The 27,769-nt window shown below is 47.7% G+C and overlaps 2 protein-coding genes across 2 annotated transcripts in view; both read left to right on the forward strand.

The window, feature by feature from the left end:
* SEMA7A (semaphorin 7A (JohnMiltonHagen blood group)) overlaps positions 1-13,468 on the forward strand; it is a 47,022-nt gene extending 33,554 nt beyond the window's left edge. The window contains exons 8-14 of the mRNA XM_090028559.1: positions 399-580; positions 1,394-1,502; positions 2,647-2,839; positions 5,272-5,387; positions 5,711-5,862; positions 6,789-6,856; positions 7,203-13,468. Coding sequence (XP_089884685.1) covers positions 399-580; positions 1,394-1,502; positions 2,647-2,839; positions 5,272-5,387; positions 5,711-5,862; positions 6,789-6,856; positions 7,203-7,561 — 1,179 coding nt within the window. The 3' untranslated portion in view covers positions 7,562-13,468. The remainder of the gene's footprint in view (positions 1-398; positions 581-1,393; positions 1,503-2,646; positions 2,840-5,271; positions 5,388-5,710; positions 5,863-6,788; positions 6,857-7,202) is intronic.
* A 5,763-nt stretch (positions 13,469-19,231) lies between these two features.
* Positions 19,232-20,861, forward strand: LOC149852465 (uncharacterized). The gene has a single exon (XM_090029295.1). It carries the CDS (start codon positions 19,462-19,464, stop codon positions 20,656-20,658), a length of 1,197 nt encoding a protein of 398 aa, XP_089885421.1. The 5' UTR covers positions 19,232-19,461; the 3' UTR covers positions 20,659-20,861.
* The last annotated feature ends 6,908 nt before the right edge of the window (positions 20,862-27,769 follow it).

The following is a 27,769-nucleotide window of genomic DNA, read 5'->3' on the forward strand; positions in this document are numbered from 1 at the left end:
AGCAGAGGGAGCCTTGTAGTTATTTTTCACTTGCAGCTCTGCCCTGACTTCTGATGATCCCACTAGGCATAAGGCAAAGGTAGCTCTCTTGTGAGCGGAAGGACAATTCTGTCATTGGAGAGCTAGCTTGGGACTTACAAGAGTTTGGTTGCCTGCTCTGTCACAGATTTCCTCTGTGGCCTTGGGCAAGTCATTTGGTGTCTCCAGGCACCAGTTACCCATCTGTATAAGGAAGACAACAACACTGACCAGTCTCCCAGCGGTGTTAGGAGAAGAAGCGCCCTGAGGGTTGTGAAGCTAATTGGGACTTGCGTGGATTGAGCCTAAGAGCATGAGGGGCAGTGCTGCCATCCCACACTCCCGTTTTGGATGGACTGTGATTCTCTGCTTGCCCACAGGGAGATAGAGGGGGCAGTGGTTCCCTCTCTTCTTCCAAGTGGACAACTTTCCTGAAGTCCACGCTGGCCTGTGTTGACCCAGCCACCAAGGGGAACTTCAACAGCCTGCAGGACATCTTCATTGTCCCTTCAGAAGAAACCTGGAAGAAAACAAGGGTCTACGGGCTCTTCACAAACTCCTGGTAAGTCTCTGTAGGTGTGGGTTGCCTCGGCAAAACCTGGAGGTGGGATTTTTCACAGGCATTTCAGGTTCTGGCCCCTAGCAAGCATGTTTCGTCAAACCAGCGCTGGAAGAAATGCAGGAGGCATCAGCTTTCTGCTTCCCTCCCATAGCTTCATTCCTCCCACCTTCTCTAAAGGGGCCTAATTGTGAGAGGGGCAGAATGCATTCCTCTCCCTGGGACTGTTTAGCATCTGGCAGGATTTGGGGCTTTGCATGTGCTGGTTGCTCTTTCCCACCTTGTCTCAAGCATATCCTGTCTCTTGCCTTCTCCAAGGCAGCTGTACACTTTGGGGAGATTCATGGATGCAGGGGTAGCATCTCGGTACTGCAGCAAACCTTTACATATAGCAGCAATGCTGTGGTTCTTGGCTCCTCCACCTCCACAGCTGCCCTTTAAAGAAGAGAATACATTAAAAGGAGTCCAGTGATGGAGGCTATAAAAGTACTTAAGCTAGATCTTCTAGGGGGGAAGAGAGATACTGAAGTATCTGTGTGCTAAGCACAGTCCTGAGGTCTTCAGTCCTGCTATCAGTGGGAGTTTTGCCTGTGTCATGATTTCAAGCTTGGGATTTCTTGCAGAGTAGACTTACTTCACTAATATAGAGGTTGGGTCCTCTGTTTTGTCCTTCCCTGCTCTATAGTTGATGCCCATCTGGGATATATGTGAAACCATGCATGTCAGCGTGCCATAGGCTCTCCCATTCTAGCTGAAACCTTGAGCCATAGCTGGTTGCTGCCCCCTGACCTGCTGTTTTTATCACATTTCCCATAGGGGGGAGTCTGCTGTCTGCGTCTACTCCATCGGTGACATTGACCGCGTGTTCCAGACATCAAAACTCAAAGGCTACAATGAGCCCCTCCCAAGTTTCCGGCCTGGACAGGTAAACAGTAGCTGCCTATCTAGGTGGATGGTCATATCCCCAAAGCTGCTGGGAGCAAGAGAACCAGGGTCTATTCCTGTCTACCACAGACTGAGCGACCCTGGTCAAATCACCTTATCTCCATTTTGCCCTATATAACATGGGGATACTGAATACATCAGTATGTATTCTCCTTCTTGGCCAGGAGAAGTGGTGCTGTGAATATCCTTTATGCTTGCTGTGGGTTTGGAGATCCTCATGTAGGGCAGGCTAGACAAGGGATATGTGTTATCCTAGGGAGGCTGATCCATTGATGTCAGTGCTCTAGGGGCTTTTGAGGCATAGAAGGGGAGAGAAGACACATCTCTATGGCTTTCATTGTGTCTGTTTGGGAGATGGGGTAACAAAGAAGCTTTGCTATAATGTAGTGAGCCCAGTGAGCAAAGGATGCAAAATAAAGGGGCTGATGGCTGAGAACCAGTGCTCCCACTTCATTCAGGGCAGTGCATGGGGAAGGTATGGTATTTTATGCAGCAGTGAATATCGTCACTATGTGATCAGGGCCTCAAGGGCACTGGCATATACACAAACAGGGGTCAGGAAGGACTTCTCCTCTTGGGTGTCTGTAGCCATGAGGGGGTTGTTCGTACCTGGCAGCAACCCTCCCGGGCCCCATATTTTCCATAGAGCTTTTACCAGTCAGTTAATGCCCTTCTGATGAAATCTGGGGCCAGTGACAGATGCCTGGAGTATGATTCAGGATTTCCCCCCATTGGGACCAAAATGCATGCCTGGCAGCCCAGGTGGGGAGGCAGGTATGACCTATCAGACATCCCTTAATTATGGGATCCATCCAACCTGACTGGGCTGTGGTTCTGCCTGGAATAGCCAGCATTATGCTCTACCCCCTCTCTAGCTTCTGTTCCCACCCCTCTACATGCACATGATGCTGAGCATCCTAAAGCTGCCTTACCTGTGTTGGAGGGGTTTCTCCCCCAGTGACTGAGGGGATTTTTATGGCCCCCATGTGCTGCCATAATAGTGCATAGGTCCCAAATTAACCCCCTGTGTCCAGCCCTGTGTTGTTCATGTTCCCATGTCTTTATTTCTGACCTCACGGTGTGAGTCTGGGCGGTCTTGACAGCAGGTTTTCTTCTTGGCTTAGTGTTCTTCAGAAAGAACTCCTTCCGAGACCTTCAGAATAGCCGACGGTCACCCTGAGGTGGAGGACAAAGTACAGCCCATCAACCAGAAGAAGGCACCCTTATTCCACAACAAGTACCACTACCAGAAAATTGGGGTGCATGAGGTCCAGGGAGCGGATGGCCAAATGTACAACGTCCTGTATTTGGTGACAGGTACGGAACCACTTGCATAGCAGTATCTATGCCCTCAGAGATGCCAGGGCTGGTGGAGGAGCTATTTACCAGAGAGTAACACCTAATCTATGGCTGCATCACTCTGAGGTCATTGTTGGGATGCCAGCTCTGGCCACTGGCAAGCTTGTATTGGCCTGTTGCTGATGCATGAAAAGAGACTCCCCCTCAGTTGTGAGCTGTATTAGGTCTCTGAGACACAGGAAAGTAGCTTTGATTCCATGGAAGTGGTGTGCATATGCGCTTGTGCATATGCTGCTACCTTGACTCAGTTTGTCCTAGCCCACATTGATACAGCAGATATACTGACGGTTTGTGTTGCAATTTTGATATTGTGATTGTAGAAATGTGACTCTAATAAAGGACCCTTGAATCAGAAGCAATCGGGGGCCAGATCCTAAGGTGGTGGGGGCAAGAATGGGAGGCGCCCAAACTCAGCAGCTTAAGGCTGTCCCTTCAGGCGTTACCAGCCTGAGCAGAAAGCATTGGATCCCTCTCATGGGCAAAGCGCATGTGAAGTCACTAAGCTCGGCTCGAGAGACTCCAAAAATCTGACTGGAGCCTTGGAGCCTCCTGGGGCATTAATCATCATGGCAGATAACAACAATGATCTCATGTCCCGAGGTCCTCAGCTCTTAGTGTGACGCTGGGCCTCCCACAAGGGTCTGTGCTGACGAGCAGCAGCTGAAAACACTGCTGCTCATGCTCTTGGACTGTATCGGCAGAAGTATCGGGTTTAAAAGATGGAAAGTGACAGCGCTACTTGACTCAGCTCTAGTTAAGCCTCATCTGGAGTACTGCATCCAGTTCTGAGCTCTGTATTGTAGGAAGGGGGTGGAGAAGCTGGAGAAGGGCCCAGGGATGGGGGACCCAAACAAAAGGTGGGAAGGAAGATTGTTGGAGGACTGGTTGAGAGAACTGGCCACGTTTAGCTTGGAAGAATGGAGATTAAAGGAACATGATATCAGTTTTCAAATATTTGCATGGCTGCCATAAAGAAGAGGGAAAGCTGCTCTCCCTTGATACAGAAGGTAGGGCAATAAAGCAATGGTTTCAAATTCCAGGGAGGTGGATTTAGATTAGATGTCAGGAAACCACTTCCCTTCAGTTAAAGCAGTGAGGCAGTGGAATAGACTGCCCAGGGAAGTTGTGGAGTCTCCTTCATTGGAAACTTTCAAGAGGACTATGTGTGGAAAACTATGATTTTTTTTTTTTTTTAATATGTGATCCACCCCCCCGAGGGACTGATTAGGAGTGGTTTAAATCTGGCCTGTTGACAATACTTCTCTTGTTCGCTCCCAGAAAGAGAAAAGGGTCAGTTTGAAGAGTAAGGGCAAGAGCTATAACCAGTGCCCAAATTTCAGAGGTGGCCCTCACCTCCCAGCACCCTTACAAATGGCAATCTTCCAGCTCTGCCCCCAATTTCCTGTGTGAGAGAAACTGGAAGTGAAATACTTGGGGAAAGTCATTTTGACTAGAGGACAGAGCCCCAGCTGAGTCACTTTTCCCCCTGAGGCTCAGTGAGGCCCTTCTGAGTGTTTTAAATAGGCACCATGGCGTTGCAAGGCCTGAGTTGCCTTTCTTGCATCAGTGCTCTGCCTTTTGGGGTAATGGTGGCAACCCCCCCACCATGTGCTGGCTCCGCTGGGCACGGGGATGGGATTGAAGGACTTTATCAGACTTCTCCATCTCATGCAGGTGCTGTAGCACTTTGAGAGGGTTTTTTTCAGGCCCTCAGACATGGGACAAGGAGGGTCTGCCCCAGGCATTTTAATTGTGGGAGGCTGAGACTTCGTTTTTCCCCTGGTCTTGTGTGATTCACAAGCAGCAGAAGACGGAACAGCCGTGGAGTCTAAACAAATGCTCCAATGTGGGGAAAGGGCATGGGGTGGGCTTGATTTTTCCTGCCCATGATGTTTCAGAACAGTTGTGCCCTCCTTCTTGGCACCAAGGATGCAGAATCTGTTACCAGACCGTGAGAGGCAACAAGGGGAATCGGTTCTTGGAAGCTGTGGGATATAAGGGCGAGAGGTCTCAGTTATGGGAAGAGCCTTTGTCCTTGGCTGTTTCCAAAAAAGGGACCCATTGTTTCTGCCATTGTATGAATAGCCCTTTGCCAGAACCTCCTCCCTAGGCAGCTGGTTCCTGTAACGTACTTATTCCTGCCAGGACTCGCATAGAGGGCATTTGTCCTCCTCCATGGGGCTGGGTCTCAGCCTCCAGCACAGCAGGAAGCAGTCACAGCAATGACAGATTCTGTCTTTACATCTAGTGTTGCTGACTCCCTCCCCCATCACTAAACTGCTTCTCTTCCCTCTCCTGTTCCCTGCATGGCCAAGGCTGCAGCCCATCCCTTTTCTTTCCCAAACACCTCTGCTGTCTGTGGTTGACCTTCCTGCTCCTGTCTCTTGCAGACAAAGGATATATCCACAAAATGGTGGAGATGCCACATGGTGTCCTGAACATCATGGAGATCCAGCCCTTCCAGAACAGAGTTCCTGTCCAGTCCATGACCCTGGATCACATAAGGGTGAGCTCCTTCTTCTCTCTTAGCCAGGGCTGCCGCAGAGAGGAGATGTTTGGAAGGCCGAGCCCATGCTACTCTGTGGAAGAACAGAGGTGTTAATCCCAGTGCAGCTGCAATGTTGGGTTCCTGTCTTGTGTAGCATTGCTGTCCTGTTAGCTGTTAAACAGAAGTGGGGTAAGCAGCCCCTCTGTGTGCACATTTAATAGCTTGTCTAAAGCTTCAGTAGTCTTCCTAATGGAAAGAGCCACATGGGGATAAGCTGCTGGAGAAGGCCAGGGGTTAGTGTTCGGCCAGAGTCATTGCTCTTTTCTGCTTTCTTCCTGCAGGCCAAGCTGTACTTGGGCTCAGACACCGAGGTGGTCCAGGTGCCCATGGACATGTGCGAAATGTATGGCAACAGCTGTGATGAGTGTGTCCTGGCAAGGGACCCTTACTGCGGATGGAGCGCTGGGAAATGCACCTCAGTGTATAGCAATCGGTATGTGTCACCTATGCACTCCTGCAGCATATATGTTTTATTGCTTGTTTCTGATACCAGCATTGGTTGCAATAAACCTGTAACCAGACCCTCCACACCTCTTTCCTTTTCAGTGCTCTCGCATATGTGATACGTGCATGCACTGCAACAATGTCGCTTCCCCTTTCCTGTCCTTTGGCACTGGTGAATCCAGTGTCTAGGCAATGGCAGTTCTTGCACTTCCTTGCTGTTCCTTGCTCCATGTACCTTTTCCTTGTCCTAAGGACCATTAAAATACTTGTCTGGAATGCAACACAGCTATGCACAACAATGCAGACCAGCATCTTGGCAGAGGTGAAAGGGAACAATATCTACCCACCTTTGTGTCTGATTGTGTGATGCCCTTACTTGCCTAAAGCTGGACCCTTCTCAGCTCAGCAACTCCATCATGGTCAGCGTAGCTGTGTTAAGGATCGGAGCCATTACCCAACAGGTGCTTCCAGTAACTTCAGAATGAACCCTGTTGTATAGCACTGTATTTGGTGGAAGGAAGAGATCACCAGCAGAGCTGATAGAAACTGGGCCAAGCAGTGGTATTAAATGAATCTCTGAGCATTTACACAGCCTGGCACTGAGTAGTCACCAATGGTTATAATTATGGTTGATCTCGTCTCACAGGTGAGAATAAAGCCATTTAGATTGAGCTGGAACAACTCTGAGTTAAACACAGTTAGTTTTGGGCCTGTCCATACTACCAAGAATTGTGTGCAGTGTGAAGGCCTACCTCTTCCTGCCCAAATACTACTAGACTGGTGATAGTTAGGGGGTGGGTACAGCTTTCACTATCTCCTGATGGTCAGGAACAAAACCATGGAATTGGGACTGCAGGATGGATCTCCTTCCTAACTCCTGCTCTTCATCATCATTCCTATTTTGTTTTTATTTAGGTCATTGCTACAAAATATCTCTGCAGAATCATCCCAGGAAGTATGCCCCAACTACAAGAAGCTGAAAGGTATTCATGATTAGTGACTTGTATAGTTTTGCCACTTGTTGGAGGGAGGGAGGGAGGGAAGTAAAAATGTGGGGTTTAGGACAGAGGTGGAGTAGGTTAACATGGCTCATTGTAGTTGCATGCACCTCTTAATCAGGAGTCCATAATAAAGTTCTTCAACATCCCTGGTAGGATTGTATTTCTTGGGATGCACTTTCTCCACAAAGTTATCTGGGGCTCTCTCTGGGATGTTGCCTTAACTCTGGACACACACAACCCCCTCCCCTAAGCTTAGTGGTGCTGTGTGGCCAAGAGTAAGCAATGCTGTGCACTAGACACTTCCTCCCAACATGTTTTTTTCTTTCAGGCGATAGCCATGAGAGCTACCATAACGTCACAGTGGCAGTCTTCTCGCGGTACTACCTTCGCTGTCCCGTGGAATCCCACTATGCCACATACAAGTGGTTCCACAATGACAACTGTGTCCAGACCTGCAACACCACCCACCATCCCTGCATCCACTTCATTGAGAACGTGACCCAGGACCAGTATGGCTGCTACATCTGTGTGTCAGAGGAGGGCGGGTACACACAGACTCTTGTGAAGGAATGCATGGTGAAACAACCAGAATTCATGAAGCTGCAATGGAATCGAGCCAGCACAACTTCCTGCTGCTCCTTGATGCTGTTGCTGGATTTTGTCCTGCTGTTCTTCTTAAGGGACTGAGCTGTGTCCTCGCCTACACGTGATGACTCCCTTCTTGAGCTGCTGTTGAGCTCCTTGACTTCTCTCTTGCAATTCACCTCTAATGAAGATGCACTCCTTTCATTAGTTGCTCTTTGAACAGTAATCTTCGTACTTTTCAGCCCTTTTCAATGGAGACTAAATATGGGAGCCCTCCTACCCTAGGGGGCCGCCCCTAGAGTCTACACTCCTCTGCTCCATCCATGGCAGAACTGTGGAAGGGAGGACATTTAACAAAGGACTTCCCTCTAGGTTCCATGTATGAAGGGAGATGATGTTCCCAAAGAGAGAGAGAGAGAGGAGGCAGCATGTGACCATCACTAGAAAGTAACAGTTATAGTCTGGGAAGGCAAAAGAAGCAGTGGGGAAATAAGCCAGGCAGCAAGGAAGGTGGGTGGGAGGGGGGTGGGGGTTGGGAGAGGCAGCTTAGACAGGACAGAATGGGGGGAGGGACATTCAAGAAATAAGGATTTTTGTATTACTATAATTATTACTATTTTACCATTATTTCTCTTGATTAAAACAAATGATTTGTGTTTGGAAAGGAAAGATCAGCCCAGTCAAAATGGCAGAGGGAAGGGGCTTGTCCAGTCTTTCTCTGCTGAAGGGAAGATATAGTAGTTTCATGTTTTTTAAGACACCATGGCAGAGCAAACCCAGCTGAGCCAAAATCAGTCTGTTTGGCGAGACAAGGGGATCTGCTAGGAGCTGCACCCTACAGAGCTTGAGAATGCAATAGATTAACTTATTCACACAGCTGGGGCCATCCCACTGGAGGACCCTCTTGATCCTAACATGAAGAACAAGGAGGGGGAATCCACCTTGGCAAATACTTTTCTTGTGATCCCATATCTTCTGCCACTCCTGACCTGGATAACACTTGCAGGCCATTTTTTCTTGCTTGGCTACAGATCACTGTAGATGGCTCACTGAAGCCTGCTGCAAGCTTTATTGAACAGGAAAGTAGCTGCTGCCCATTTGGAGAAATGCATTCAAGTCAAATGCAGAATTAGAGGCAGGCCTGTGTAGCTGCTTTTGAGGGTGTGAGCAGCTCACTTATTCATGTGTGATTGCCGTAGCTGAGCACCTTTGGAGAGTGAGAGCAGATCAGATGTGTGTGTGTGTAGTCACCAAGCATGCTTGGCTTCTGTCTGGTTTAGTGAATCACTTATGTATTTTAAAAGCTGATTACCTGGAATCTGAATGTGAATATACAACTGCTATTGAAGTAGAATAGGAGTGAGCCTTTCAGGTTTTTTGTCCCCACAGGCCATGAGCCAACGGACCTGCAGTTTTATTGGCCCATTCCAGGGAGACAACTGAGCCACAAAAGTCTGAACATTTGCAGTGGGCCAGCTCCACAGGTCCAGTCTCCTTTTAATATTGTTATTGTTGTTATTGTGACTTATTGTTGTTTAATCTGTCTTAAGTTTGTATATAATGGACAAAGGATGGGGAATCAGCATGGCTGAGACTGTAGGTGGGTGGAGGCCCTTGTAAATGATAGTCGTAAGCCAACATGTAGCACTGAAGAGAGTCAGATGAAGGAGAACGTGAGCGACTCTCACATGGAGAGAGATGCACAAGAAGGGATTGGGAACAGATGAGTGTGGCGTAGATAATTGGGGGAAGGGGACCCAACTGGAAACAACCCAGCTCTGAGCTCAAATCATGGCTTGCTGTGTGCATACGAGTCCTTCCAAAGTTGCTAGCAGCTGCTGGGATGCATCTCAGGAGAAAATTTAGCCCCTGCTCCAAACTCTCCTAGACTACTTAAGGGAGTCTTGCAGTTTCAGTGATAGAAGGAAAAATGGGCCAGACTTTCACCTGATGTAACTCCACTGATTTATAGCTTATCCCAGGGCTGGATCTGATCCTATGACATCCTCTTGCTCTGGAGACATGTACATGCTGGATTGCTACCAGCCTCCTGCCTGCAGACAGTTAGCTTGACTTCTGCTGTAAGGGAGTGGGCAAAGCAACACATTTCAGTGAGGTTAAGAGGATACTCCCCATGTGTCTGCTGTTCTGGTAATTTTCCACATGTCCATTCTTATCCCATGAGAAATGAAAGCTAACTCAGGGCAGCTTTGCCCTGATTCATTAAAGGCTAGGCTGCTTTGCTTTAGTTTTCTCTTAACACAGGATAAAAGCGGACACGCAGGCAGCTAATGTGGAATATTCTCTTACCTGGCTGTATCTTTTTTTTATTCCTTTGTCCATACCCAAAGACTAAACTGTGAAATGAGTGGCATTCTCCTTAACCTGTGGGATAGCACATATTGAGCAGAGCCTTTTATGAAACCAGGGCATTGCTTCGCCAACAGATAAGGAGTTAGTCTACTTCTTCTGCACTACAGTTCCCAGTAATCCCAAGTCCTTTCTTCTGTCATTTTTAAACCAAGTTTGTGTTCATACCCTTGCTCAAAGCACTTTAATACCATAATTATCTGTAACTAATAAAAATCTTATTTATTATAATAGATTTGTTCTGTTAAAGTGGCAATTGCATTGTAGGTTGCTTTTTGTTTTTTCAATAAAAGCCAAAATTTCTCAATAGAATGCAAAGTTGATCAAAACAAGAGCTGAAGCATATCAGCTGTCTGTTGAATCCATATAAGGTGTCTATTGCTGCGTCATGGAAAGTCTCTAATTGGCCATCGGGTTGCTGATTTCAAAACTGATGTGGAAGAGTGGGAGGGGACAACAGTGATAAGGATGCACTCGCTTCTCAGAAAGCTGAAGTACATGTGACGCTTTCTGTTGGTGGGCTGTGGCCAAGGGTTTGTGAAAGAGTAAAAGGAGAAACGTGGTGATGTGGATGTGAGATCCTCTGCAGTTCGGAGAAAATTCTTAACCACAGGCAGACCTTACCTCTTTGAACAGATAAGGTTGCCTATAGACATGCTCCACTGTGTCCTGACTGGAACGCATCGGAGCAGACTCAATTAATTGAATCTGCTCTGCGTTTTAATTAAAATGCTCTAGCATTGCATTGGGGTCACATGTATTAAGCCCCTGCAGATTTAAAAATGGCCACTGGGGAGTTTTAACTAAAGCTTATCGAATGAGCTTTAGTTAAAGCATCCCATGGCCATTTTTAAATGTGCAGCGGCTTAATACATGTGACATTGCAGTGTTTTAATTACTGTGTCTCTCCCAGAACCACTTTAAAACACCTCACCCCTGAGCACACATATAGGTACCCTGAGTGACTTGAGAGAAGATAAACTTTCTGTACATCAGGTCTCAGGGTTTGAAGGGAGTGTCTGCAGTCAAAGAAGTACTTCTACTGGAAAAAGGATTGAGAGTGGGTGGAAGGTGCTCGCTCTGAACCCAGAGTAGCTTCAACAGGATTTTCATATGGGTGCTTCACATCAGGCTGCTACCCTCTGCCAGGGAGGCCCAGGAGGGAAGGAGAGAGCCCTTCGCACCTTTGAGGGTGAGTGAGGAGGATGACATTTAATTAAATGGTCATATGGAGCTCTCTACTAGCCGCAGCACTGAGAACAGTAGCTCATCCCAAATGGGCCATCGCCTGGGGATGGGCTATGGTCCCTAATGAGCTGGGCTCACCACGTGATCTAGAGGTGAAAATCTCCACCTGCTGTTGTCAACCCTAAGCTGTGCACAACCTCAGTCTCTGCATGGGTATTGCTTGCTCAGGTCCCAATCCAGGCAGGCACACAAGCACTCCCCACACTGAAACTCCTCTGTGCTAAAAGGTAAATCCAGGCCTAACTGTTTAGGGTGTGAGTGTTTAGTGTCTTGTGAAATAAAGTCCCTAGAGCAGTGGTTCTCAACCTTTTTTAAACACAAGGCCTCCCTTGGAAAATGTCAGCTCTTAGTTTGCACTTCATTTTTTGACTACAGAAAAATAACAGCAATTCTTCTGTTGCAAAGATCTCAAAGACCACAACAGGGCAGAATGGGTGTGTCACTAGGGATCCCTATCTGAAATCTTGGGGTTTTATTCATGCATTGTTTGCACAGCTAGAAGTGCTAACAGCGTGGTACTCCATGGCACTCTAAAAGGATGTAAAGGCATCCCAGGGTGCTGCAGCCCCATGGTTGAGAATTGCTGACCTGGGACCCTAATAGAACTGAGACATCCTAACATCCTTGATCTTTGCAGATGTTCCAGCTGCATTTCATATAGCAATGGCTGTGGAGCACCGTTTGAGTGCATTTAGACTTCTGTGTATCAATCATTTGGGGCTGGCTGTGCCTCCACTTCTTGGCATTGTGCACACGTGATTGGGACCCTGTGAACAGAGCATTGAGCGTGGACTAGGGAGATGTAGAGTTGAAGCCTTGTAGCTGACCTTGCATTCATTGCTTTGCCTTGCTGTGTTTCTACTTCCTCTCTGGTCAATGGGGAAATGACTATTGACCTCTTTTGTAAAGCACTTGGATGCCTCCTGATGGAAAGTACTGTATAAAAGCCAGGTATCCTTATCAGGCTAAGTAAAATGGGTAATCTTTTTTTCCCTCTTGATTCAACTAGCTTGACTTTTTAACCTTGTATGACTTGAACACCTCCCTGCCCCCTACTTGGCAGCTCCATGGATATAGTCTCTGAGGTATCCAACTCAGTGTGATGCTTTTTGAGGTTGTAGTATAATGGTTCTCAACCTTTTTAAAAGCAATATATACCCGTCAAAGTGCTAGCTGTTAGTTTTCACTCATTTTTTTGGCTATGGAAAAAGATTGCCATATTTTTCTTTGGCAAAGAACTCAGACCACACCAGGGCAGACTTTTAACACTCTGGATTGTTGCTTGAAATTGTTCGGATTATCCTGTGCTGCACACCTAACGGCACTTTCTCTTGGCATTGATGTCCAGTTCAGTGGTTTCTTATCTGCTCCCTTTCCTGAGGTGTCATCCTTGAACTTGCTAGTCTGGGTCTTGGTCCTTGTGGTCTTGTCCCTGTAGCTGCAGTCCAGTTTAGGCTTTATTCAAGTATGGATTAATACAACTAATAGTCAGCAGGGCCTCTGCAATTCGTATATGCATTAACAGCATGAACTGAAGGTATATCGTATACAGTACTGCCAACCCCACTGGGTCACAAATCAAGAGACAAACTCTTAAAAGCAAGAGATTTGGTATATAAATCAGGAGATGCTCTGTTCTAACCTCCCCACCCCCGGCTCCTCCTGCATGTGCCCTGAGCAGCAACCTCTTCCTTCCCCCCACCTCCCACTGTGGCCCTGGGCTTGGTGCTGACCTGGTGGGGCTCCCTGCACCCCTACCCCCCACGCACACACACACACAGAGCTGGGCCTTGCCTGGGCTCCTGGGGACTTTGTTGCCGGTTCCAGCCCAGTTGGGCTTCGCCTCGGGTCCACCCCAAACTTTGACCCTGCTTGGCCCAGCCACGGAGGACTGTACAAATCTCACGTGAGCCACACCAGAAGAAAAAATCCTGAGATTTGAGAGCGAGGTCTATCGCGAGATCACGAGTCGGACTTAATTTTACTTAGAAATCGCAACTCTACAATAATTTTGGAAGAGTTGGCATTACTGTATATATGACTTGCACAGACATGCTAAGAAGGTAGCCTGTTAGTTTTAGAGGTTCCTCCAAGGCCAAAAGATAGAATTAATCAATGAGATTTGGTCCAGACCACAAAACAAAGACCTGAGTGACCTGGAAAACGGGTATCTGTATCTGCTGGGAAGGTTGCATTAACTGGAGAGAAGCAGGATGTGGGTGATATCACCTAAAGAAGTGTCAGTAATTAGTGAGAACTCGGATATGTTTGCTGCAAATGCACAGTTATTTTGATCGGGGCACAGAAAGGGACTTGGGCTTAGGGGTTATGTTCATGTCTGTACCATGCCTGCAAATGATCTGGCTAGCACTGTATATCAGTTGGCCATGGATGCTAGTGTCTAGACTTGTTCATAGATAATAAACCTGACTGAATTTTTGTCACAAAGAACCGAAGCCTGTGGTCTCTTCCTTTGACATAAGAAGCTCGTTAGGGGCATTGCGTCAAAGACGATATCCTGACAGCACATGTGCAGACCAACCGAACCAAGGGAGCCTGATGTGACTGGTAATATCTAACCCGGTAACAATTCTACTGGGGTCTGGTAGCAACACTGATGGAGGCCTATAGCTAGTATTTTAATGTTAGTCTCTGAGCTGGGCATGTGCAGAGATGCTGCATCTTTGGTTTTCATTTTCATACAGAATCAGACTAGGATTTCTGCCTGACCAGAGGAGAAGGCTGCTGATCATTGAAGCTGTGAGCCAATATGAGTGCTGAACTGGCCTACAGTCATTGCTAGGCAAGCTCCAAACTAACAATGGGTAGATGGCAAGAAAAGAACAACTGTCTAAGGAGATCTGGGAGAGAATAGTAGGCTGCTCTTGGAGGACTAACAACTATCAAATGCTGTTCCATAGCGCTAGCCAGCGTCCATGCTATTGAGCAGTCATATTACCAGCAGACAAGCTGTCTTCTTGGGCTTTAGTCTATATCTCCAGCCATTCCAGTTTATTGTACTGGATGCCTGAGGTCAAGATTTGTGTATAAATGAAGGTCCATAGAATCAAAGTTAGGGTTGAAGGGAACTCAGGAGGTCACATGTAGTTCAACCCCTTGCTCAAAGCAGGGCCATCCCGAACTAGATCATCCCAGCCACAGCTTTGTCTAGCTGGGTTTTGAAAACCTCCAAGGATGGAGTTTCTACCACCTCTCTGGGTAACTGGCTCCAGTGTTTTACTACCCTCCGAGTGAGAAAATTCTTCCTAATATCTAAGCCAGGGGTGGGCAATTATTTCTGGCGGAGGGCCACTTACTGAGTTTTGGCAAGCCATTGAGGGCCGCATGACAGGCAGCCAGGGGCAGATAATATTAATTTTCTAAATTTTTAGGGGCTCTGCAGTCTGGCTAGAATGGCCTGGCGGTCTGCATCCGGCCCGTGGGCTGCATTTTGTCCACCCATGATCTAACCTAAACTTTCCTTGCTGCAACTTCAAACCATTGTTCCTTGTTCTGTCATCCGCCACCACTCAAAACAGTCCAGCTCCATCCTCTTTTGAACTCTCCTACAGGTAGAAGGCTGCTATTAAATCCCTTCTCAGTTTTCTCTTCTCTAGCCTAAATAAGCCCAGTTCCCTCAGTCTCTTTTCATAAGTCCTGTGCCCCAGTCCCTGAGCCATTTTTGTTGCTCTCCGCTGGACTCTCTCCTATTTGTCCACATCCTTTCTGTAGTGGGGGGCCGAAAGCCAAACAAAGTACTCCAGATGTGGCCTCACCCGTGCTGAATAGAGGGGAATACTCACTTACCATGACCTGCTGGCAACCAGTGCAGTCCAGCATGCCGTCAGCTTTCTTGACAACAAGGGCACACTGCTGGCTCATATTCAGCTTTTTGTTCACTATAATCCCCAGATCCTTTTCCAGAGAGCTGCCGCCCAGCCAGCCAGCCCCCAGCCTGTACTGGTGCATGGGATTGTTCTGTCCTAAGTGCAGGAGTTTGCACGCGTCCTTGTTGAACCTCACAGGATTTCTTTTGGCCCAATCCTCCGATTTGTCTCAGTCAATCTGAATCCTAGCCCTACCCTCCAGCATATCTACTACTCCTCCCAGCTTGGTGTCATCTGCAGACTTGCTGAGGGTGCACTCTATGTCATCTTCCAGATCACTGATGAAGACATTGAACAAAACTGGCCCCAGGATCAACCCCTGGGGTGCTCCACTTGATACCGGCTGCTGGATTACTACTTTCTGAACCTGATGCTCCAACCAGTTTTCTATCCACCTGACAGTCCATTCATCCAGCCCATACTTCCTTAGCTTGCCTGCAAGAATGTTGTGGTAGTCTGTATCAAAAGCTTTGCTAAAATCAAGGTACACCACATCCACTGGTCTCCCCTCATCTACAGAGCCAGTCACCTCATCACAGAAGGTGATCAGGGTGGTCAGGCATGACTTGCCCCTGGTGAATCCCTGCTGACTGTTCCTAATCTTCTTCTTCTCCTCCAAGTGCTTAGAAATGGGTCCTAGAGGATCTGCTCCATGATTTTTCCAGGGACTGAGGTGAGGCTGACTGGTCTGTAGTTTCTTGGATCCTCCTTTTTCCTCTTCTTAAATATGGACACTATGTTTGCCCTTTTCCAATCATCCGGGACCTCTCCTGATCGCCATGAGTTTTCAAAGATGATGTCTAATGGCTCTGCAGTCACATCAGCCAACTGCCTCAGGGCTCTCAGGTGCATCGCATCCAGCCCCATGGACCTGTACACATCCAGCTTTTCTGAGTAGTCCCTAACCTGTTCTTTCACTGCTGAGGGCTGCTCACCTCCTCTCCAAACTGCACTACCTGGTGCACTAGTCTGGGAACTGGCCTTGCCTGTGAAGACGGAGGCAAAAAATGCATTGAGCATGTCAGCCTTTTCTATATCCTTTGTCACAAGGTTGCCTCCCCCATTCAGTAAGGGACTCGCACTTTCTCTAATCCTCCTCTTGTTTCTGACATGCTTGAGGAAACCCTTTTTGTTACCCTTCACATCCCTTGCTAGTTGCAATTCCGATTGCCCTCTCCTGACTTCATCCCTGCATGCCCAAGCAATGCTCTTATATTCCCTACTTATTTGTCCAAGTTTCCACTTATAACCTTCCTTTTTGTGATTTAGTTTACTGAAGAGTTGCCTGCTAAGCCAAGTTGGTCTTCTGCCATACTTGCTAGCCTTCCTGCATATCAGGATGGTTTGTTCCTGCACTTTCAGTAAGGCTTCTGTGAAGTACAGCCAGCTCTCCTGGACTCCTCTCCCCCCCAATCTGGCTTCCCAGGGGATCCGGCCCATGAGTTCCCTGAGAGAGTCGAAGTCTGCTTTTCTGAAGTCCAGGGTCCTTCAGCTGCTGCTCTTCATCCTTCCTTTCCTCAGGATCCTGAACTCAATAATCATCCTATGGTCACTGCTGCCCAAGTTGCTACATCCACTGCTACGTTCCCCATCAATTCTGTTTGTGAGCAGCAGGTCAAGAAGAGTATGGCCCCTAGTTGGCTGCTCCAGCACTTGCACAAGGAAGGCCAGGTAAGAGGAAAAGCCAAAATTTGTTAACACCCTTCAGCTAAAACATGCTAATAGCTTATCTGTCTACATCTTGACCCTTATAGTTAAAATGGGTTAAAGCTAATGCCAATTTAAAAGGTACCTTTTTTCTGATAGCGACCAGCCCTAGGGGTTGAAACATCTTTAAGTCACTTTTGTTTCAACCATTTCACTCCATCTCAGAAAGCACCTTTAGGGAGGTCTCAAGGCCCAGCAGAATGAAAGCAAAGATTGCTTCCAGTGATGCTTCTGCACCTCCCCAGATCTTCCTGGGGTGGCATCAGGGGAAATTTAGCCCCAAGAATGTGTGCAGACAAGAACTGGAGAGCAGTCTAGTTTGTCACTGGGGGGATCCTCTCCTGTGCAGATTGAAACAAGAGGGGGAAATGTAATATTTTGTTTGTTTTGTTCAAAACTTTCCTCCTGAAATTCAGTGTTTCAGAACTGATTGCCTGATACAGAGGACGTGAAGAAGCCTAGTGCACAGATGTGCTCTAGCAGTCTTGCAATGGGGCTCCACCAAAGAATTGGAACAGAGACTGAGATCAATTGCAATACTGCAAGATAATGACTGATTTCCTTGTATCACTTTTAGGGTTGTGATCCCGGCACTGCATCTATGTGATCAGATGCCAGCATAGAGCTTTAAAGGTTGTGTATGGGGTGCCTACACGGATCCAGATTGGGTCCTCTTGTAATATCAAAGCCCTGCCACTTATGTGTTCACTGTGATATAGAAAGTGCGTTTTAAAACAAAATACAATTTCAAAACGGTCATAATGAAGCCAGACATGATCTCATCTTAGACCAAGTTTCTTTTGCTTGTAAAATAAACTTACGATTAACAAATTAAAAAGAAAGCAGGGGAAATGTTGTGTGAGGAGGAATGAATTCAAGTTTACAAAACAATTAAACCCAAAACCAAACTCAGTCCATTGGGAGATTAAAATCTTTTATGAAAATAACTTGCTCAGATCTTTGAACAAAGGCAGGAATTGTAAGGGGTTTGCATCTTGAGAACAGCAATGTGTGCAAGGCTGTTTAAAGGTGCTTTATGGTCAAAACACTTTGTAGGAGTATGTGCATTCAACTTTTGCTGACCCCAGTGGTGTTTTTTGAGGTGTGGGTAGCTGCACGTTAAATCTGTCTCCAAGAAGTTTGAGTTGCTTAAGGTTGTCACTTGGGTTGCTAGCACCATCACAAACTAATATACTAGTTTTCTTTTAAAGTCCTTGTGGAACTTCTTAAAGCAAGCATGGCATCCATATAAAATGTCTCTTATTTGGCGGAGAAATACGGAGAGGCCTCCTGGGCTTGGTTCTGTATAAATATACCAAGGAAATCCTATTAACTTTATACATCTAATCAGCACTTCTGGAGCTATACAACTGGCTTTTTTTTGGCTTTTAGGCTAGTGGCTGGAAAGCTGTACAAGTATGGGACAACCTGGGCACCAGTCCTGGCTTCCCCCTTAAGAGGTGCACAAGAAAGGCAGCCCCTGCCACTACTGGCCTAGGGTCCCTGTTTCCACCTTTGGCAAAATAGGATAGATCAGGTTTGTGTGAAATAAAGGAGGAAACAAGCAGAGTGGCTGAGTGGTTAGGGTGCCTGCTCAGGGGTTGGGAGACTTAGGTGTGTGCGGACCTTTTCTAACATAGTACTCTAAGAGACTGGGCATTGTCCAGAGTCCTCTCCATGCCACCCTCTTGAAGCTGACCTGCTAGACAGCCAGGAGGCAAAGATATATGTGCTGACATGGAGGGAAATGTGATTTTGCAGGGAATGTCTTCCTTTTTCAAGGACAGTGGTATGATTCTTCTGAGGGGCTCTATTCTGGGCAGAATCTACTAGGTCCTGGGCATCTCATTTCCTCTGTCGGTGCTTTGATTTCCTTGTCTGTAAAAAGGCTGTAGTGATGGGTGCCTGCCTTCTCAAAAGCATTTTGAGATCAATGACCAAAAAGTGCTCAGTTCATTCCAGAAGCAATGATTCCTTCCCCCTGCAGGTAGAGATAGAGGCATGCCCTAGGGAATAAACTGTTTTCATTATGATAATTGCTTAATTAGCGAGAGACCAGTGCTGGACCAGAGGTTCTTCCCTTTGACACCCGCGTGAAACAGGCACAGCCGGGGGTTCTGATGACGAAGCAGTGAGATCTATCCTAAAAGCACTCACAGTGACTGGGTTCAAGAGGCTTTTTGAGGTAGGCTGAGGATTACACCCAGCAAAGCATGCTAGGGGCCCTGATACAAAGGCAGAAGCTGGGATCCCTGCAGCCTCTCCCTGGAAGCAGCGTGACCACGTAGGCGAGCTCCCCCGGCCGGGGGGATACCATGAGCTGTGGCGTGGTGTGTCTGCTGACTTGCTGGAGCCATGGAGGTAGTGGAGCAGAACGAAGAGGCTTGGTTGCTGAAGGAGGCGGCGTGGAAACAAGCCTTGATTCTTGAAGAGTATGGATTGGCAAGTGTTTCATCTAAGATGCTGTTGGCTTCGACAATGAAGAGTGTTTCGGGTGAGCTTTCTGGCGGCATGGCGTCGGAGGTGGCTGGGGACTGGTCCACGGTGGGCCGAAGAGGCAAGGTGGTGTCTTCGGAGAGGAAGAGTGGTAATGTTGCTGGGCAAGAAGGTTCTAGAGAGGGGGCGGTCCCGCTGCCGGAAGGGAGGCGGAGCTCTGCAGAGAGCAGTAAATCTGCCCGGAAGGGCCCGGAACCTTCCTATTGTTTGTGGGAAGAAGGAGACCCCCGAAGAACGCTGAAGCTGCGGGTGAAGGCCACTTTGACCCCAGAAGGGGTCAAAGGAAATACAACTATGCTGAGAGCAGACTTTATGACCAGGGTGCTTTTTGAAGAGTTGAGTGTGAACCCTAAAGATTTAAGTTGCGTGGTGGCTTTTGATAATTTCCGCCACTGGAATATCACCTTTTGGAGGCGAAAGGCGTACGCGGCCTTCTGGGCCCGGTACGCGGAAGTAGCAGACAAGGAGGACTTACGGGGTCTGCATTTTGAAGCAGGCCAGAAGGCACGGGAGAGAGTTTTATATTTTAAAATGTATACAGATGACCTAGAGTATGCAGATGTCAGAAGGTGGCTGGAGGGGTGGGTCGAAAAGATCCTCGATATTCAGCGGGTCCTGGATCAGTGGCAAATCTGGACCGGGGCATGGAGAGCCAGAGTCATCCTGGACGAAGACCCCAGACACCCCGGCACGGTGAGACACCTGCCCTCTGTCGTGTCCATAGGGCCCTACCGTGGATATGTGACTTATCATGGCCAGCCGAAACTGTGTAGCAGGTGCGGCTTGGCGGGACACCTGGCGGCCTTCTGTAGCCTGACAGTTTGCTATAGGTGTGGCGGCAGGGGGCACCGGGCACAAGCCTGTAAAGAGGAACTGAAATGTACTGTTTGTGGAGGTGAGGGGCACTTGCAGCGCCAGTGCCCCCTGTCCTACGCGAACAAAGCCCGAGAGTCACACGCAGCAGAGGAGAGGGATAAAGAAAAACCAGAGGAGGCGGAGTCCACCAACCTGGATGTAGACAACTTCCTAGTGGAGGAAACACCGGAAGCGGAGCAGAGACACGATGTGATCGAGGCGGCTGACCAGCTTTTGGAGTCGGGAGGAGAGGAACACATGGAGGAGGAGCAGAGCGAGGCAGCGGGAGAAGGGGCACACGAATCGGACTCGGCAACCATGGACTTGGACCTGTCTGGGAAGAAGGGGAAAGAACCCTCCCCTGTAAAAAGAAAGAAGAAGCGGAGGGTTAAACCTATGAAAAAGAGAATAGAGGAGGAAAGGGGAACGGTCCAGGAGACAGAAGGGACTGCACAGGAAAGAGACAAGGGGAAGAGCGGGGAGCTGCTGGTGGAGGGACGAGAGGTTGAGGAGTCTGGGAGGGCGGACATTTGTGGCTATCTCAGCCCGACTGCGATCAAACATCTGGCTAGGGCCACGGGGATGCGGAAAGTGGGGGAAGACAGCTCAGATCCCAGTAGCGGAACGGATGTTTAACGAAGTAGGCTTTTGTCTGGAAAATAGCCATGATGGCGTTGACTATAGCATCCTTAAATGTAAGAAGTGTATATGGGAGACAGAGATGGGAGTCAATGTATACCACCTTACAAGGTCTGGACGCGCAGGTGTTGGGTCTACAGGAGTGCGGGGTCCCCTGGGGGAGAAATTATGGCTATCTGGAGAAGCGCTGGGAGGTGGGACCGTCGTGGTGGGGGGGCTCAAACGAGAATCGAGCGGCAATGTGTTTAATAGTGCCTGTTTTCTTTTTTTTCCCCCTCTGATAAAATGGATAAGGGGCTCCAAGAGTGGGTGAGGGAACTTGGAATTATATAAGAAGCAAGTTAAATGATTTCTAAATGGGGTTTTCAGTAAGTCACAAGTGATATTGTTTCTTCTGTGAATGTTAGGAAATTTTGTGAAAGTGAGTTTGTATTAACTTTGTGAAACCTCAGGTGGGTTTCGTTTCTTTGTTGTTTTTCTTAATGTGTTTGATAGTGTCAGTTTTTGTAATAAAAGGTTTTTAAAAATAATAATTAAAAAAAAAAAAAAAAGGCCTTAAAATGTTTTAGCCTGTGCTGGGAACTGGCAACAAAGAGGCACTTTTTCTCTCCCTTTGCACTGGTCAGCCAGGAGTGCCGATCTTAGCTGTGAGCCTGACCTGGGGCAAGTTTCACTTGCATGTGCTCCTCCTTGAAAGGGGTGGTGTAGTAATAGTAGTAATAGTAATAATAATCACACAGGGCCAGGGGAAATGGTGAAGTTTTTCATCAGTGAGAGCACTGAAGTCATCAGGTGCATTTAAAAAAGACCCTGGCACACTTTTGAGTCAGATTGATTCAGCCTGTGCCAGAAACTTCTCACCCCTGCAAGAAACTGGTGATATGGCAATGAGTCAACTGCGATATACCAGGTGTAATGCTGCAGCACAGTCAGTTAATACAAACCTTCTTTTGGTCATGGTTAGCCACAATATATGTCAGGACTGGAGCACTTGGAGGAAGCTGTTTGTACTGAGGGTTAGCTTGATTTCATACCTGTGTGAGAAAGAGGCACCTTTTGTTTCCTGTCCTCACTGAGGTGTCCCAGTGAAATACATTAGCCATTTCCAAGATCTATTGCAGTATCCTGTTGTAAGGGCAACTTCAGACTCCAGAAAAAGGATTTTTCCTGGCTAGGAGAGAAAAAAGAAATGTGTGCTGTTCAGGGATGGATTAAGATTCACTGGGGCCCAGGGGCTCTTCCTGTGGCCTGAGACCCCCCTTGACCTGCACCCTGCCCCACAACTGTGGGCCCCATCCCTGGCTGGTGCAGCAGGAGCAGCGGTCAGAGCAGGATGTGCTGGCCTACTGGGCTTGGGGCAGCAGCTGCGGCCACCCCTGCCTGCAGGTCTGCATTGGAGCCAGCACCGGGGTACGAAGCCACTGCCCGCTGCATGCACGTGGCACGGGCTGAGCTCTGGGGGCAGCCCCTCAGCCCTCCATGGCTTAGACCAGCTGCTGCAGCACCTGGCAGCAACGTCCCTCCATGTCACGCATGGCCAGCATGGCCACTGCTTTTATCTGCAACAAAGCAGGGACCCCCATTCATTAATCCACTTTTGTTGCTGTCAGCCTGCTACTTCAGAAAAGGGTACACTTGCTCTGGTGCTGGGGAAAGGGCTTCCAGTGTCATTGAGCCTGGCAGAGATCTGGGGTTGTCTGCTGGGGTTCAGAATTGGTCCTTATCTGGTTAGATTCAGGAGACTGTTATGAGCCTGAGTTTTACTGGCAGGAGACAACAAAGACTGAATACTGGATTCATGACCTGATGCTGTGCAGCCTGTTTGGTGTCAACTGGCACTTTTTCACTGGGAGCCAAGAGTTTTGGGGCAAACGGAGTTATGGTAATTTACCCCTAGAGGGGAGCTGCCCGGTAATATTTATAGTAATGATAGTCATTTGCATGTGTCTAGTGCCTTTTATTTGGGAGGTTTCTGCTGTGCCTTATCTGCTGTGTACAGGAGCAGGCTGAAATGCAGCCAGTTCTGGTGTGAAGTGCAGCTGCCATTAAATAGCTGCGGCCTTGCAGCAGATGAGCACATGTGATGAAGGAAGCATAGAGTTCATTTGAAAAGGCAGCGAGGATTTAGGGAAGAAGGGAGCAGTTTGACCAGGATACTGGCACTGACTGTTAGATAACACGAGTCCCTGTGCCCCTGACTTAACTGTTAAGGATTCTGCATAACTTTGTCTCAACTAGGTATCCACTTCAAGGAGGCCTCTGTCTCCCTCCCCACGTTTCCCCTCCTCCTCCTCCCTAGTTTAAGAAGATCTCAGCTTCTAACCAAGTTCCACTACCTCCCTGTCCTTTCCTAACAGGTTGCAAGCACCAAAGTAATATAGTATCAGGCTCTGTTGGGCTGCCAAAAAATATAACAAGCAGGGAGATTCAAAGACCTTGTGGATTATAGCTAAAAAATAAGATCTCGCATAACATGGCTTCCAGTTTTTATTTTTATTTTTAGAAAAAGGTTTAAAAGAAGGGTTAGCGGTAAGAAAACAATTAATTGGTTTATATATCAAAGTAGGTTGATAGCGTACACCTGCATGGTTATCTAGGAAATCCCCGATGAATTATTTCTTTGTTTATAAGAAATCCAATTAACTCTGACTGGTGCCTGTACTTCGTTAATGCACGACAAAGATATAAATGCAACTGTTTTATCACACACTAAACGTTTAATCCCTGTGCCTTTCTCTGCCAGCCTTTCTAATCAGCTGGCTAACAGTAATTAAGGGCCCTTGAGTTAGATTCACTATGTGTTTTTGTAAGCTTAATTAGAAGATGTACAAAATTAAGGTTATTTTATTTGGCTTTGTAGAGTTGGAAGACTATATAGGACTCTGCCCATGGTAGCTACGTGGGTCCACAGCTGGTGTTAACATAATGCAACCTAAGATGTGCAGTTAGTCATGTAGCTCAGTGTCAGCCTGGGGCAAATGGGTTTAGAAGTTTCCATGTGATGCTTTGGAGGGAAGAGAAACAAGAACTCGCATATAGTAATCACTTTGGTAGGAAGTTGGAAAATATTTTTAGACTATGGCTTTAGCATGCGGTGAGCAGTTGCCTGGGTAGGGGATATTCAAAGGAATTAACAGTCTAATCTTTGTAAAGTAATGGCATGGCTGTGGGGGCATGGGTCAGGCCATCCTGTCACTCCCACTTCTGGTGGCTCTTCTTTGGGTATCTTCACACTTGTGGTGCCCTATGATGTTGTTCGGCATAGATTTGTCTTGACTATCAGATATCATCAGACACCAGGAAGCATGTCATCAGTTCTTAGTAGTGGAGGGTACTCTCCAGGCATTGCTCAGGTCCAAGTACCCCAATGATTAGTGCCTGCACCATCACATCATACCCCGTCTCCCTCAGGGTGTCATTGGGTAACAGTCATACTAAACACATGAGCAGGGCAGTCGCACAATGCTTGGGGAAGCACTGGCTACCGTGGTGCTGGTGGCATTGGCACAAGGTGCTGATGCTGTGTCCATGGCTATTTGTGCACACCTCCACAAAGTCAGTGCCTGGGGCTCTACCCCTAGTTACACTACTGCTTTAGAAGCATTTGAACTCTGGGGCCTAAACCATCTGCGTCTCAGTGGCCATGTCTACACATGCATTTACTGTGCACTAAGTTTGCTGCACAATAAGCAGATTTAGGCTGGCGTCTACACGTGCAGGCATAAAAGTGCAATAATGCTGTGTATGGACTGACTTGGGAGTACAGTTAGTCCCAAGTCAGTCCATATACACAGTGTTACTGCACAGTGACTTGTCTACACATGCATTACTGTGCAGTAACTAACCAGGTATAAATTTGCTACCTTTATGATGCAGGTAGCAAATTTATGCCCAAGTCAGTGTAAGTCACCATAATTACTGCTCAGGATGGGTGTACATGTGTAGAAGCGCACCTGTACTGTGCAATAATTTTTGTGCAATAAGTTAAGTTACTGTGTAATAAAGTAGGTTCCTGCACAGTAAATGTGCATGTGTAGACACACCTAGTGCATCACAGCACAAACCATGCTAATGGCCTACTGTGCAGTGTTATTAGGCTAATGTACAGTAAGCATTGCTAAATAACCATGCACAGGTGCTACTGAGCAGTAACTCTAGGTACTGCGCATTTAGTTAGTACTTTATTAAAGAAGTACTAAACTAAATGCGCAGTATTTAAGGCACATTAATGAACGTGTAGAAGTGCCCAGCTGGGACTGAGATTGGTTAAGGGCAGAATATGCCTCAGGACTCAGAGCCAGTGCAAAGCCCTGCCTACCGCCTCAGTCCCATTGAATCTCTTGTGTCTACCATTGGACCACAGCACCTGTTGGAGGGCATAGGTGAAGCATAGGCTGTGTGCTAGTGTAGCAGCTGCTCTCTTGGGGCGTTTACAGACGTGCTCCAGGAGGTGGGGTAGGAGGGGTGTGCTTTAATGAACCCAGTATAGAGAACTGCGCTAATTAAAAGTGCCTGGACCATCATGTGTATCAGTGTTCCCATGCTGAAAATGGCAGTGGAGCACTTCAAACTAAAACTTGTGGAACAAGCTTTAGTTTAAAGCACTCCACCACTGTTTTTCAATGTGGGGATGCTGATGCGCATGATGCTAGAGTCTGCTGGAGTGCAGTAATTACCACACTCCAGCAGACTTCATTAATTAGTGGGCACTGGGCAAATAAATTTGTGGGCCCCAAGCTGGTTGACACCCTCCCCCAGCACTGCCACCTGCAGTGAGCAGGGCTCAGAGCCACTACTAGGAAGCAGCCACGGTGGCAGTAAGGCCAGCGGAGGGGAAGGGAATTGAAGGGAAGGGAGGCAGATGGGGCCATTAGTGTTGTGGTCATGGAGGTGAGCACCAGGGTCCCTTTGCAGCTCAGGACCCTCGGCATATGCCTAGTTGGCCTATGTGTTAATCTGGTTCTGGATATTAATGCTGTAATGACATTGCATCAGAGCAGCCTCCCTGCGCGGTATAGGAGCTCGTGGACACACAAGAGCCTGAACTGGGAACTCAGAGTGCTGGAAAGTGTGAATTGCTTTAGCTTGAGCTAACATGCCGTGGTTGGGGCTGTACCAGACTGGTGTCCTCTGTGACACAGGCATCCTCTCACCCACACACATCCATCTATCCTCTGCACAGGGCTCAGTTTTCTCCGAGGAACAGCATGAATGAAGGAAAAAATAAAAAAAACCCCACTTTATTTATGGCTCTTTTCTATTATTTGCAGTCCTCCAGCCCTGTTCTCCCTCATGACAGTGTGTCCAAATACATCCCTGGCACAACTACAGCTAAATTACACTGGATGTGGGGTTGGCCCAGGATTTAAAAAAGTGCCCGAATTACAGCTTTCTGTTTTATAGGTACCATCTAACCACAGCCTGCTGTTCAGGAACAGCGAAGCAGGTCCTTTTGCTAGAGGTTTCAGCGTGCTGGGGGCTAAGAGGTCCAGCTAAGGAGCTGCACAAAACACGGCAAAACTCATTAGCTTATTATAACACCAAGGAGCTATGCCACACAGTCGGGAACCCCCTTTAATAGCACTTCACCTACCAGTTGTCTGCTGACTTCACTCATTTCTATGGCATAAATGCCTGTGATTGCAAGGCACTGGACTCTGATTCAAGGGACCTGTTCCGATCCTACATGCCTACTTACAGAGTGTGCTTGTAACAGCTGAGACCTAAGCTTTGCAACAGGGACCTAAATAGATTTCTGTAATAGCCTATACCCTTACATTACGCAGCAAGGCTACAAAGCCGCACACTGTTAAGTATCTATGCTACAATTTTACCCAATGTGGCCATGGTTTGATTTGTAGGTGCAGTGTAAATGCAGCCTTTAGACTGCACATGCTCAAATTATAAGTGCAGCCTTGGTTTCCTTATGCTCATGAGCATTTGCAAGCTCGTAGCTAGCCCAGCTATTATTTCAGTTCTGTGAGAAGGGCAATTTGATGGGAAAGGTGTGAGTGCACAGGGCAGCATGGTCTCATCATGTGATATGTGGTTGAATGTGTGGGGGAGCTTGTACCGTTCTCCGCAGCAAGAAGGAAGCCCGAGGGCTGGGTGTTCAGCTCTGTGCAGAGCTGTGTATTCATTTTAGTCTACATGGCAGCATGGTCCCGCGCTCAGCCTAATGTGGGACCGAGCATCCATCTTCAGCGCCCACTGAAATTAGTGGGGGTGGTGGAGCTCTCTTCATCAGGCTATTGTGTGCCCTTGAGCAATCTTAAGACTTGCAATACTGCCTGCCCCCCCCTGCAGTCTGCTGGTGGAGAAGCCTAGAGATGAGGGGGCATCTGTGTTGAAATAAAAACCCGGAGCAATGGTGTGACTAGCAGTAATTCAACTGAGAGAGCAATGTGCAGCACTATCCATTCTGATAGTGAACTCCATTCATTTCACGCACTTCTATTTTCCATTATGCTGTTGGAGGCATATGCAGGAGGTTTTGGCGGCGGCTAGGAGAAGATTGGATGTTTTGCCCCCTGGGAACCTGTGGGAGGGTTGGGGTTTTTTTGTTTTTGGTGTGGGGCAGGGGGTGTGTGTAGGACAATCAGGATATTTCTGTTACCAGGCTCAGCACTGAAAGCTGCAGTTGTTGTGGCAGTGGTGAAGTGAGTTGTTAAAAGGATGCCTTTTTGTTGCAGAGTTAACAGCTCTTGCAGACAAGGTGGGGGGCATGCTGCTCCTTTGAGACTGCTTTGAGACTGCTTATGGGATCCAGGTGATAACATTGCCCCTGCTTAGGATCAGTTCCCATTTTCAAGGTTCTTGTCTCAAGTAAGAGCCAAAGCATGAAAAACGCAGTGAGGTGGAGTTTGGCAGCAATTTTCCCTGCTGCAGAATGCATGGGGCCCTGCATGGGATTTGAGACACCTGCTTGCCTGAGGTGCTGGAGATGCTTTTATGGGTACCACAGGTTGCTGCCTAACATTAGCCTTGTGAAGTGTGCAAACACCTACATATGACATTGGAAGAGAAACCCAGAGATTTCAAATAGGAAAAACATTTTGCCCTTTCGTGGTTGTCCTGAGCTCTCCGCAAACAGAAAAATTGCTCCACT

Source organism: Crocodylus siamensis, chromosome 15 (assembly GCF_052110815.1).
Source record: "Crocodylus siamensis isolate JL-2025a chromosome 15, ASM5211081v1, whole genome shotgun sequence".
In the NCBI taxonomy this organism is placed as follows: Eukaryota; Metazoa; Chordata; order Crocodylia; family Crocodylidae; genus Crocodylus; species Crocodylus siamensis.